Here is a 12,701-nt window from a genome sequence, read left to right as displayed (position 1 = left end):
CTTCGGTTGCAGGGAGACAGGGTAGAAGTACTCGTCAAGGATTCGTCACTTGACACTCAGCCCGACACGTGAGGGGTCGGGAACCGGCCCAGCACCAGTCGGGCTGATGTACGCTGACTGGGTAATACCTATGAGGTCCACCCTCCCAGGCCTTCACTGGGCTTTCTGGTGGAGTAAGTGTATCGCTTACTGCCTGACGGAGCGAGGAATACCGACGGGGTAACTCATGCAATTTTTACAATTGCAGGGGTGCCCCTCCGTTAGTGGAGCTTGCTGGTTTCCCACTTTCCGGCCTTGTTCCACATTTTGCTGAGGTGGGCAGCAAATAAATCTCTACCCCCATTAGGAGTCAAAAATATTTAACAATTTCAGACTAAGATGTTTTGTCAGCAAGAGAGAGAGAGAGAGAGAGAGAGAGAGAGAGAGAGATTTAAAGTTTTGTTGGTCTTTTCTCTTTCCTCGAAAGTAAATATTCAGTTTTAAACTATTTAAAACAAAACTACTTTGGTTTTAATTTAACCAGTAATCGCGACCTCGATAACACAACTTGGGCATAAATTTCTTATTCTGAGGAAAAAGAAAACTCGTAAAACTAAAGAACTCGTTTTATGACGAAGGATATAATATCCGAAACTAATTCAAAACAAGTAGAAAATACTTTTCTTAAATTTGTATCTACACACACACACACACACACACATATATATATATATATATATATATATATATATATATATATATATTGAAAGAAATGTTTAAAAAAATTGATGTTAAAAAAAAACAACAGCACGCATCCCTGCGCCATTTGTTATTGCCATGTAGAATATTTAGGCCGATCCGAGGGAAAACAACATGTTTTTCTCATCTTAAAATCATTCGGTTGTCTTTGTGTGTATATATCTGTAGTATGTCAAATGTTATCGGTAATTTAAATTCGAAACCGGGCACATGTTTCGTACAAAATTGGGATTTTAGGTTAATTGGTTTAACAATCGTATATTTTTAAAACATGTAGTCTGTAAGCGACTGTTTATAATTAACAAATAGATTAGCCTTAAATAGTTTCTAAAACTCTTGGCTAGAACTTATCTTGGAATATTATTAAGTACAAACTACACCAAAACTTTTACCTTGGAGTTCACGATTGGGTGCAGTTTAGTTTCAAACTAAGACTATAAAAATAGAGCTTACGCTATTTATAATACTAGTAAAGAAATTTGCCTGAAAAGTGTAGAAATTTGATAGGAATTTTTATCCAGATAGGGTTATTTTCAAAGGTGAATACTTGGTTTATGGTGACCGTTAAAAACGGAATCTAACACAGACACTAACTGGCAACTTCAGTACGCGGGTCTAGCTAATCTGTATACACACACACACACACACACACACGCACACACACATACATATATATATATATAATGGGTTAATAAATTCCAACGAAAGAAAGATGTATATTTAAATAAGGGAGTAGTCACCAACAATGTGTATTTTTTAACATTATTTTATTATTCGGTGTCTTGGTTTTTCATTGAGAATTATGTTTGGATCATTGTAATAATGTTTTTAAGTCAGTGAAATCGTTTACGCGCGTTTCAGACGGTCTGTTATGCGTCCTCGTCAGAAATTATTTTCAAATGTGTAAAAATGGCGATTTTCGTAGTTAGTTTGAAGTTTTTCCAAGGGGTGGAGGCTTGTAAGTGTTTATTATACATTGGTATGCTGAATTTTTATTGCTTTTTTATTTGGTTTGTCCAGGGAGCCGTTGACCTCGCTGTAGTCAGTCGCTATCTCTTTCTGCTAATGTTTTTTTTCTTTTCCTTTAGGGTGGGGTAGGGTGTGTGTATGTGTGTGTTCGTGTGTGTGCGTGTGTGTTTATGTGTGTGTGTGTGCGTGTGTGTGCGTGTGTGTGTTTGCTTTTATTGGTTTGGGAATGTGTATATTGTTTTATAGTATTTTGGGGTTATTTTCTTCCTTAGGAAGGCGGCTGTGGTCCGAGGTCGTTACTAATGTGTATGTTTGGGGAGGGGAGGCTGGCTCTTCTGAAGTAAGGGTAGGGGTGCTTTAATTCTATTTTGATATTTATTTTTTGGATTCTTGGATTTTAATATTGTGATTTTTCGTTTTAGTTTTATATTATGTTTGTTTAGAGAGAGGGGTGTATTTAAAATAGGGGATTTTTTTAATGTTTCTATTTATTTGTCTCCCCATGTGGGTATAGCCAGACCCAGGATCGGTTCCTAGTGTGGGGAAGATTTTGTTCCTCAGAGGGGGGGCATTGGAGGGGGTGTAGGTATGGGAGGGGGGTGATAGAAGGGAAGATAGTCGTTTCAGTCATGAGGGGGTTCTCCTTCCCTGACTGAGGAGGGAGCGAGGTGTTGGAACAGATATTATACTATGGTTGTAGGTGTCTCCTAGTGTTGTTGGTTTCGAGGCAAAGTAGGGTTGGTATTTTTCAGTGTGTTGTATTAGAGATAGGGGTGTTATGTCTGTGTGTGGTTGTATGCGCGCACGTGTGTGTGTTTTAATGTGTCGGTTCTGATTTATGTGTGGGTGTGTATATATGTATGTGTATGGGTGTGCATGCAATTGTAACTTGCATTTCATGTTTTTGTGTGATGGTATTAGGTTCTGTTCAGTTCAGGAGTGAATCTGGTGATGAATTTTTTCCTGTGTAAGTAAATAAAAATATTTGTCTGTTTGGAAGATTGGCATTATTTTGAAGCTGTTTCCACTGCATGTGTGTACGTGTTTTGAAACATAGAGGTGTCTGTTATCTGCAATTTTGATGTTGCTCTTATGTAAGGCCACTCTATTGCTGAAATTTTTGGTGGCGCTTATGTAGGAGTTGTTGCATGTTGTGCATCTTAGTGCATATGCTACATTTCTGGAGGTGCAATTTAGATCCTTTTTTATTTTGAATGCTTGTGCTGGGTTTTTGAATGTGTATGTGTTACCTTCTATTATTATGTCACATACTCCACATCGCGGTTTGTTGCATTTTGTAACCCCTTTTGTATATATCTGTGTGTATGTGTGTGTGCGCGTGTGTTATTTGTTTTTGTCTTACGATACTTTTTTAATGAATTATAAGAAAATTCATTTTACCTAATTGAGACTTAAGAATAATTTTCCCTTTGACCAATTGTGTACCCTTTATTGGAGAGCGGAATATGTATTATTTTAAAAATATAATTATCCACTGACACGTGTTTTGTTGTCTCCAATTCATGAGGGTTATGAATCTAGCGGGATTCGAAATCAGGACCCCATTTTTTCAGTGGATGATAATATTTAAAAAGTAATACATATACCTCCTTTATATTTAGGGATGCCAAATTTGTCAAAGATAAATTATTCCCAACTCACATTGAGGTAAATGCACTTTTGTATAATTCATTCAGAAACGTGCCGCAAACTCAAAACCAAATGGCGTCTCCATAAAACGCGATACATTCAAGTAGTCATGCAAGATAGACTAGTGCTAAAGGTTTACGCTTTTTTGCATGGGTCCCGATTTTGAATCACCCTAGATTAAACCACTCTGATTAGTCGTAGAGGACGAAACACGTGTCAGTGGATAATTATATTTTAAAATTATATATATATATATATATATATATATATATATATAATTAAAATATGTGTTACAAACAAGGAATACGCGATAAATATGAAATAAATCCATTATTGAATGGGGTTTCAGAAACAGACTCTTTTCTTATAGGAAGAAAACGTTAACAAAGGAATCTATTTTTACTAGTTAGCGCAATTTTTCAAAACGGTGGAGAAAAGTGTTTTTTAAAGAAAATCAAAGTTTATAGGAAAATTAATACTATATATATATATATATATATATATATAACACAATACTTTTGCTACATTCCAAAAGTCAATGTTTATTCATCTTATTAACCCTTATTTAAAAATAAACTACATTTTTACATCTCTTTGTCGTTGAAGAGGTACAATCACTAGTTCTATTTCAATTTTGAATATTGTCTTTCCAAAGAATTGTCACTAAAAACCAGAAGTTCTTAAAATAGTTGTTTGTTATATGGAGGTTGAAGCAATGGAAAACCTTAGATCGCCTGTTTACTGTGGGTTGCTATTTTTGTTTTTTTGGGGAGCCAATCTATATAAGTACTGCCGTATCAATTTAAACTGCGTGATATTTCTTTTCGGTTGTAAGATACAAAAATGTTCATGTAACAGTATTCTAGTCCATTTTAATTTAATAGTCATTATTCAAGTTAGAAACACATTTTTTGCAAGACATGGAATTGGGGAACTTAAAATAGGAAAAGTTAATTTAAATTGAATCAAAAAATAAACTTGGATTTATTTCATTTTATATGCATTCTGTTGCACTTTAAAAAGTAAACTTTTCTATTACTGAACACTTAATGATACAGCTATCTATATAATTATGCATATATATATATATATATATATATATATATATATATATATATATATATATACTCGGGTTTTTCTATATTCAAAAGTAATGGACTAATGAATTCAACGAGGTTGTTAGATAGTGCTCAATAAAAAGAGCTGATAATACTTGTTCATTGTTATATAAACATGCTCACATCCCGCTGCTACAAATAGCCACTTGTTTCAATCAAACAACAGATATCATCAGGCAGCGACTTGACTATTCAAAAGTTCAATGAATAACCTTATTGTTATTCATTGAACTTTTGAATAGTCAAGTCGCTGCCTGATGATATCTGTTGTTTGATTGAAACAAGTGGCTATTTGTAGCAGCGGGATGTGAGCATGTTTATATAACAATAAACAAGTAATATATATATATATATATATATATATATATATATATATATATATATATATATATATATATATATACATAGATATAGATATAGATATCTATACTTTCCAACTAATTTTTCATGGCAATATAATAATGACAAAATCCTTGAAAGATAATTTGTCGCAAACATACTATCAAAATAACACATTATAACAAATTATTTAAGCAATCTATTCATCATTCACTATTTTCCTCTATTCATGAGAATGTTTAAATATATCGGGAATATTAACATATAAGCAAAATAACTTAAGTGGGTTTATCTCGTCAAATTGTACTAAAACACTTTATACTGCTGAAATAACATGTTAAGCCGTTAGCTTATTTTGTATACAGTGGAATTTGTTTAGTACCACTCAGAGAAGAGACTTTCTTTGTTGAAGTAAAATATTGTAATGAGTATATCTCAATATACATTAAATGTTCAAACGATTATTTACAGCCTATTTTAATATATAGACCGAGAAAATTGAAGACATTGGCCTGTCTTGGCTATTATCTGATTTATAATGTCTAATATTTTGTCAGCAGTATAATCAATTTGATTAAAATTATTCAGATTATTATGCTCATACGTTATTTAATCTACTAGGGTATATTGCTCTGGTTTTGCCAGTCATTCAAAACAAAATAACACAAAACAAATATTAAAATAGCCTGAAACATGATTAAATTCTTAATAAATATATTTTTGTGTGTGTTTTTTTTTTTCAGATGTTAACGCCGGAGTAAACCCGAAATCGACAAGGATCAGAATGGATTGAAAGAGAAGCTGAAAAAGAAAATAAATATCAGTGTATTTAAAACTGGATGCTATAAACCCCTATTCTTAACTGGATTATTAAACATATATTTTGTTGATATGCATGAATAGACGGAGAAAGAAAACAATTGTATCTTGAAGCAGGACGGTTTATTAACTAGCCGATTAGAAAGACAATCGCCGTACACATATTCAAATCAAATAACAAAAGTATTTCCACTTTAAGTGGGTATACATCTATAAAACCACTGATAATTCCCAATATAACGTTTCAAATAAGCCTCTAACCTGAGCTTGAATAACATCTAGGGAGTTAAAACACGTTTCAGCAAATGTATATATATATATATATATATATATATATATATATATATATATACATATATATAATTTTTAAAATGTAATATATATATATAATATATATATATATATATATATATATATATATATATATATATATATATATATATATATATATATATGAATAGGAGGGAGAGAAAGCCAAACTAAAAGAAGTTATTTTTCATTCATATTTGTATAATACCTCATTTTAAAATACAAGGAATATCCGCCATATTTGTTGTAGTCCTAATTTACCAATTGACGGTCGTCCTTTCTGTTCTTATTATATGATAAAATTAACTCATCATGTAAAAGATGCTTCTTTTATATTGCATAAAGAAAACGTCAATAAAAACAAGCTGCGTTTTGTATTAATTAAATTATTCCAGGTGCGGGCCTCAACTTGAGCATTATTCGAACAACGTTTTGGTCAATGTAACCTGCAACCATTTAACATGTATGTTTTCTCGAACTCGATAATCGTTCTGTAAAACGCGAACAAGTGCACGAAGTTTTGAAGGGAAATCTAATTTAATGATGACCGAGTAGAAGTCTAAGTAATTCATTTATATATTCGTCGTATCAGCTGTATTGATGGTTTAACTTTTTATCTTCATCCTTCAGAGGGTGTTGTTGTAATGTTACTTCGTTCTTTATCTGTTAAGCACGGACAATTCTAGTATGTTTTTGGAATTGTTAACTTATTCTTACTATTAAGCGTATAATCTTACTACCGATCACTATGGATCACTATCTCACAATGCTTGGTCTCTCTCTCTCTCTCTCTCTCTCTCTCTCTCTCTCTCTATATATATATATATATATATATATATATATATATATATATATATATACATATACATATATATATATATATATATATGTATATATATATACAAGGGGGCCCCCACCCCCCAAAAAAAACAGAGGACATTCATTTTTTTTCTGAGCATTTTACAGTCAACGGAGAAAAAAAAAGCCGAATACCCTAGTGTTTTGATGTGGTATTTTAAATATAATAAACTACTTATGACCAGATTTCCATTTCATTCGGACAAAACACTAAGAAACAGTGCCTAATTAGAGTTGGGACCCGTTTTTTGTGGGGGGGAACCCTGTATTAATGGTGATCTTGTTCATTCTTTTTAATTAATGGTAACCCATTTTTATCTAATTCTAGGTTTGATAATATCCTGGTGTGATTATCGTGGCCCAGCATTTGTGCTGTTTTTTTTCTTTAGCGGTTCCTCTCTGTCCATGTTTACCTCGTCCTATAAAACTATATGGTTTCCATTTTCCTTCCATATTTGCTCAGCCATACCCAACTTTTAAAATATCTATTACGACTATCGAGTATGTTTCTTTTACGTTAAGGTGGTTTCATATTTCCCCTTTGTATAATATTCCATATATGCATGAGGTCGCGTATATACAGTTCTTAGCCATATTTTTACCCCCGCAGGGAATATAACTTGTTACAAGATGCTTTAATAAATTTTTGAATCACTTTTAAGCACTTTCTAGATGAATATTGATTACATTTCCTTGTATTTTTCTGTCAAAACCTTATATATTTTTTATATATTGTAGACAAAGTATTGTGGATTTTTTGAATGATGTCATTTGGCGTTTTATCAAGATTCTAAACACTAATGTCATGCTTCTTTTGCTGTTTTTTCAGTTGAGAGTTTCTCCTAAACTGCCTCTCACCTCTTTATATGTATTGCAGTTATGTGTAGTAACCTTGTTTTTTGTTGTGGGCCATAAACGATTTCATGTCTTCAAAAAATAAGTAAGTTACTAGGTAAAATTTAGTTGTAATTAAGACCTTTCTTGAGGTTAAATTTTCAATATTCAGTGCGGGCAGTGCGAAGAACGCAATTGCGAATTACTTAAAACTTCTGCTTAGACATGAATGACGGAATGAGAGCATGCTACTACAGTAGATTAAATAAAATGCCGCATTCCATATGTAGGGTAGATTTCCATGTTTGACAGAAAGATTCCCGAGTTTGATAAGATGCACCTGAAGAATGTCAGAGGTTATATGAGGGGAAGTATTGTTCGAATAATACGCAAAATGAGTAGTCCTTAAGATCCAAATAATGCAACTTTTACAATCATCATCGCAAAAATTCAGAAATATTAACTACGTGTTATATCATGAATAGGGTTTTACATGATACGTTGAGCAAGGTAAACTGAAGTTCGAAAGCTCAACTAAAATTGTATATATGACACACTTCTACATCAAAAATTTATCTTTGCGTCTTATAAAGTTAAGAATACGAGATTCGCACGAGAAAAGCGTTGTAAAAACTACCTTTTGAACCAATTGTATAATATTTATTTAATTTAATACCTGTGTTTGCGCGCGCGTGCGTGTGTGCGTGTGTGGATGAATATAATATTAAATCTTTATTTAAGAAAGATTTACTTTATAGCTTTGTAATACAGCTATACAGTGATGATTTTATGGCCTGTAAACAAGTAATTTTATTTAACAAATCGCTTAAACATTAAAACCATATACAACATTTTTATATCACAATGAACGAACAATATATATCACAAGTTTTTGATAACTGTTTTTTTAAATTAATATTTGGACGTGTTTGAAGATATAATAAAAGTATAGTACCCCAGTCATCGGATTATGAAACGCTTCTCTATAATACATCCCTCGCCAACTGTCTACTTTGTAACACTTCTTGTCTCATTCGTGCATGTACTGACGTCAGATATTTAAATTTATATTTTATATATAACTCCTCAGAACCCATTGTCACTGTTTGATCATTATTATAAACATCCATAAATTACCCATTAAAATGATGAAAGAAAAGAAGTCATTTGATTTATTTATAACAATAAAGGTATGATTTTAATAAATATGTACTTTTCAGAAAGTTTATTTTTGTTGCTCTTTATTGTTTGCTTTGTTTACTGATTAATAAATAACATATTGTATTCCAGTATTTCATGTTGTACAGCTGTGATGGAAAATTGCACAACACTATGTAAAATAAATCTGAATACAGAGGATTAAAACACAAGTAATCAACAAATAAGATGTTCTTTAATAACAGTACTGCTTTTCCAATTGTTCTATCGGAGAACAAATGTTAAAAAAAAAAATTTCTATAATATAAATCTCACCCGTCTGTTTAAATGTATGTATGCATGTTTGTTTGTCTGTCAGCCTTAAACTTTCGACAGAGGAGGCGGATTTTCACAAGGTCGGTATCATTTTGAAGTTCGACCCTTCGGACGACAAATATCGAAAAATTGACTAAAAAAATTAATTTCTTTACCCTCAACTGGACACTTTTCTACATGAAGGGGTCGCTTTTTGATGATATTTTCGAAAGTTATTCCCTCTTTTCGATTGACTAGCCTTAATTTAATCGTTCGTCACTTTCGGATCGGTAAAAAACTTCACGTTTTTTTAGGTTCTCTTCTTCCTTTGCTATACAAAGTTGAGCCTGTCTGCCTACCACCGTTTTATTTTTTTATAAACACACATCTCCAAACACTTAGGCCATGCCGGGCACTAAGACTAGTCTAAAATAATACAATGGAAAAATAACGCTAATCGGCAAGCTATTAATCTACAATATCGGAAAGTTCTCTGTTTTTCTACATTGCTGCGCTTTAACCAACCGCGGACCTCTTCCACATATCACCATATGCTAATATAGTACGTTCTTTAAAAAATTACAAAAGCCAGAGCTTCAACTTCTAACGTAGGCTGCCACTACAAGGTATCTTTCTCCAACATTAGTGGTCTACGTTCCACTTTAAAGTAGTTGAAATTCAATTACAGTAAATGAAACCTTGCCCGTTCTTCCTGTGTGAAACTTGTATTAAACCGATTGTTTCCCTTAATAATTTCGCGATTCAAGTATGCTCACACCTTTAATTAAAATCCGAGTCCATAAGTCGTCATGGGCTGTGAATATGTGACTATATTTAGTATGGCTTTCTATGTGTTATTTATGTCCAGAAAAAATCCTAAATTGCCCTGTATGTGATTCTGAGTAAACACTCACAGAACCACGTTCACATTTGCCCTCTATCGACCACCAAACAACGAAGTTAATATTATTTAGAATGTCTCTGAGAAAATTGGCAACATCCTAATTGTCACTTCCTCGGTTAACATTTATAAGGAGACTTCAATATTCGCAATGGTTTGCCCAGTCAAACAGGACCGATGATATGGAGATGTTTTGTCATGATTTCTATTTCGCTAATGACCTATAACACAGATTTTTAACGAACCCACCCATATACCCGACACTGACGGGTCGTATGCAAGTTTCCTAGATTTTTTTTTCACAACTTGTATGGAACTGTGCTAATCATTCATTCTATTTCCACAATGATCTTCCGATCACTCGGTTGTTTCAATTTAAAAGAAATGTGATAACCCCTCAGATATGCCTCTCCTTCGTGTAGAATGTCCATAATCCATGGCTGACTGTAATAACTTTCAAAAATGTACATCGGATATACCTCTTCGTTTCTATGTTTAAAAAAAAACTGTCCTTAAGAGTATCAGACATAACTCTCTAGTTAATTGCCTGTATACACCGCTTCATACCCTACAAGAAATCCCAACAAAAACCTAATATACAGACGTGATTCATTCTAGAATGTACTGCTGGCAGGGCGCACAGAAACTATTATTTCCCTTACTTCAACAAAATATATGTTTTAAAACTAAAGCCGCCTTTAGGACAGTCAGCAATTACTGCAAAAGATTTATACAGAAGGGAAGAGAGTTATATGCCCAGCCCCTCAAGTTTAATGTATCAGAACAGCGACTTAGTTCTCACGAGTTTTGGCGAATAACAACAGGGTCCTGAATAGAGGCGTGCCTTTTATCACAACCATCACTAATGGGCATGAGATAATTTCCTCAGCATCCGACAACCTAGAACTCTTTGCTAAGAAATTTGCGATTTTACTCTTTGCGATCAATACGGCCTGTCCTACCTATTTCCACCTGTGAGTAAACCCTTCTCTGCGACATACATATATAAGTGAGTGAAGTTGTTTAAAACTTTCCGTAATGGTATTCCAATCATGGTATTAAAAAAATTACAACTGAAACAAACCCCCATACTTACAAGATATTTAAACATTGCTTCAAAGAGAAATGCTTCTGACGGCCTTGGAAAACTATATTGGTCTGCCCGTATTTACATCTGATATGCTAGCTGTAATATCATACATGGTGTCGTGAATCGTAACTGGGCCTCGTTTTTATAGCAATTGCTTTTGATATATCGAAGGCTTTTGATAGTGTATGGCATAAAGGTCTACTTCACAAGATTTCTAGCTTCATAACTGGAAATGACACATCAATTATTTAATTCTTTCTCTTAGTTCTTTTGTCAAAAATCATGTGTTATGTGCAATCTGAGGTTTGCACCCTACTACTGGACTATTTCTAAAACAGTATAGTCACTAGTTATACACGCCCCTGAGGTCACTCAAGAATAAGTATTGTATGGTACAGTAATGGAAATTTGATGAAATATTAGGAAACTGTTTTCAATGTTCTTTTCAAGCGAGGATATTTAGAAAAATAAAGTCTATAGAATTTTTGTTTGAAATTTAAAATATAGATAAAGGGTAAGTGAAATTACTGATAGCTGTTGTAACCAGTCGGTGTTTGCTGAGAAAGACTTACCGGGAGGAAAACCATAGAGTAAAGCTCAGTCGAGCATCGGCTATAAAAATACAAATAGAACAAAGGGAAGCTCGAAACGCCCATTCTTTAGGAAAGATGCAGCGCGAATGGAAAAAAGGGCATCGTGTACCAGATTTCGAAGTCGTTTTCTACACTGTCGAGGCGGAAAAGGATGCTCTTATTAGGTCCTACCCGTATGTGGTAACAGTACTTCAGCTTAGAATATAGTTACCTTTTATCCGGGTAGATGATTTTATGGGGAGTTAGTTATATACGGGAGAGGCGATATTGGCAACGGATTTGATGTATGTGTTCCCTTTCAGATCATTAATGAAGGTCAGTCTTATAAGTTTGTCAAACATGGAATTTCTCTAAGACAAGAAACATTCATTTGAGCTGGCAGCAAGTAGGTACCATAAAGTTGATGGATAGATAGAAGCTTCGGTTTTGATGCATTAAAATTAATCCGACACCTGCTTAAGAACAGATCAGAAAAATAAGAAAAAAACTTTGTGTTTTGCTGGTGTTTGAAGTGTTGCCATAGATGCTTATGTCGTTTGCATGAATGTCAATGAAAATGAAGAACGGGATGGGAGAGATACTTAATGGCGACCAGGCGGAGAGTTGGGCACAAGATGGAACGCTGGGAGACACCAGTGTTGATAGTATGAGCTCCTGATTTCTTCCAATCGACGACTACTATTACAAACTCATGAAAGAGAGAGAGAGAGAGAGAGAGAGAGAGAGAGAGGGGGGTAGAGAGAGAGAAAGGGAAAGAACTTCGTTGAAGCGAAGAAATCGCTTTATTTAATGTCTAAATCTGGCCTCCTCTAGCGATAGTCGGCATATTGGATAAAGGATTGATTTAATGTTCGTTTTAATGTGTAGAATAGTAATCTAGAATAAGAGATCGGTACGATCTAAGCCAATCACGATATGATTGTTGGGAAAAGTAATTATACTCCCGGTAGATGGACGGGAATTTAATGGTTTGGCTAAGTTTATGAATTTGGTAAGGACAGTGTGAACCCAGTATCCGTAACTTGCGCATT

General features: G+C 33.6%; 1 protein-coding gene across 1 annotated transcript in view; it reads left to right on the top strand.

Moving 5' to 3' along the window:
* Positions 1–5,939, top strand: part of LOC145291449 (calcitonin gene-related peptide type 1 receptor-like) — a 299,341-nt gene extending 293,402 nt beyond the window's left edge. Inside the window, exon 14 of the mRNA XM_080137306.1 lies at positions 5,558–5,939. Coding sequence (XP_079993432.1) covers positions 5,558–5,575 — 18 coding nt within the window. The 3' untranslated portion in view covers positions 5,576–5,939. The remainder of the gene's footprint in view (positions 1–5,557) is intronic.
* Positions 5,940–12,701: the final 6,762 nt, after the last annotated feature.

The sequence above is a fragment of the Euprymna scolopes genome, chromosome 12, assembly GCF_053919585.1.
Source record: "Euprymna scolopes isolate OS-2025 chromosome 12, ASM5391958v1, whole genome shotgun sequence".
In the NCBI taxonomy this organism is placed as follows: Eukaryota; Metazoa; Mollusca; class Cephalopoda; order Sepiida; family Sepiolidae; genus Euprymna; species Euprymna scolopes.
The sequence above is the reverse complement of the archived record's forward strand: the minus strand, read 5'-3'. Positions and strand labels throughout refer to the sequence as shown.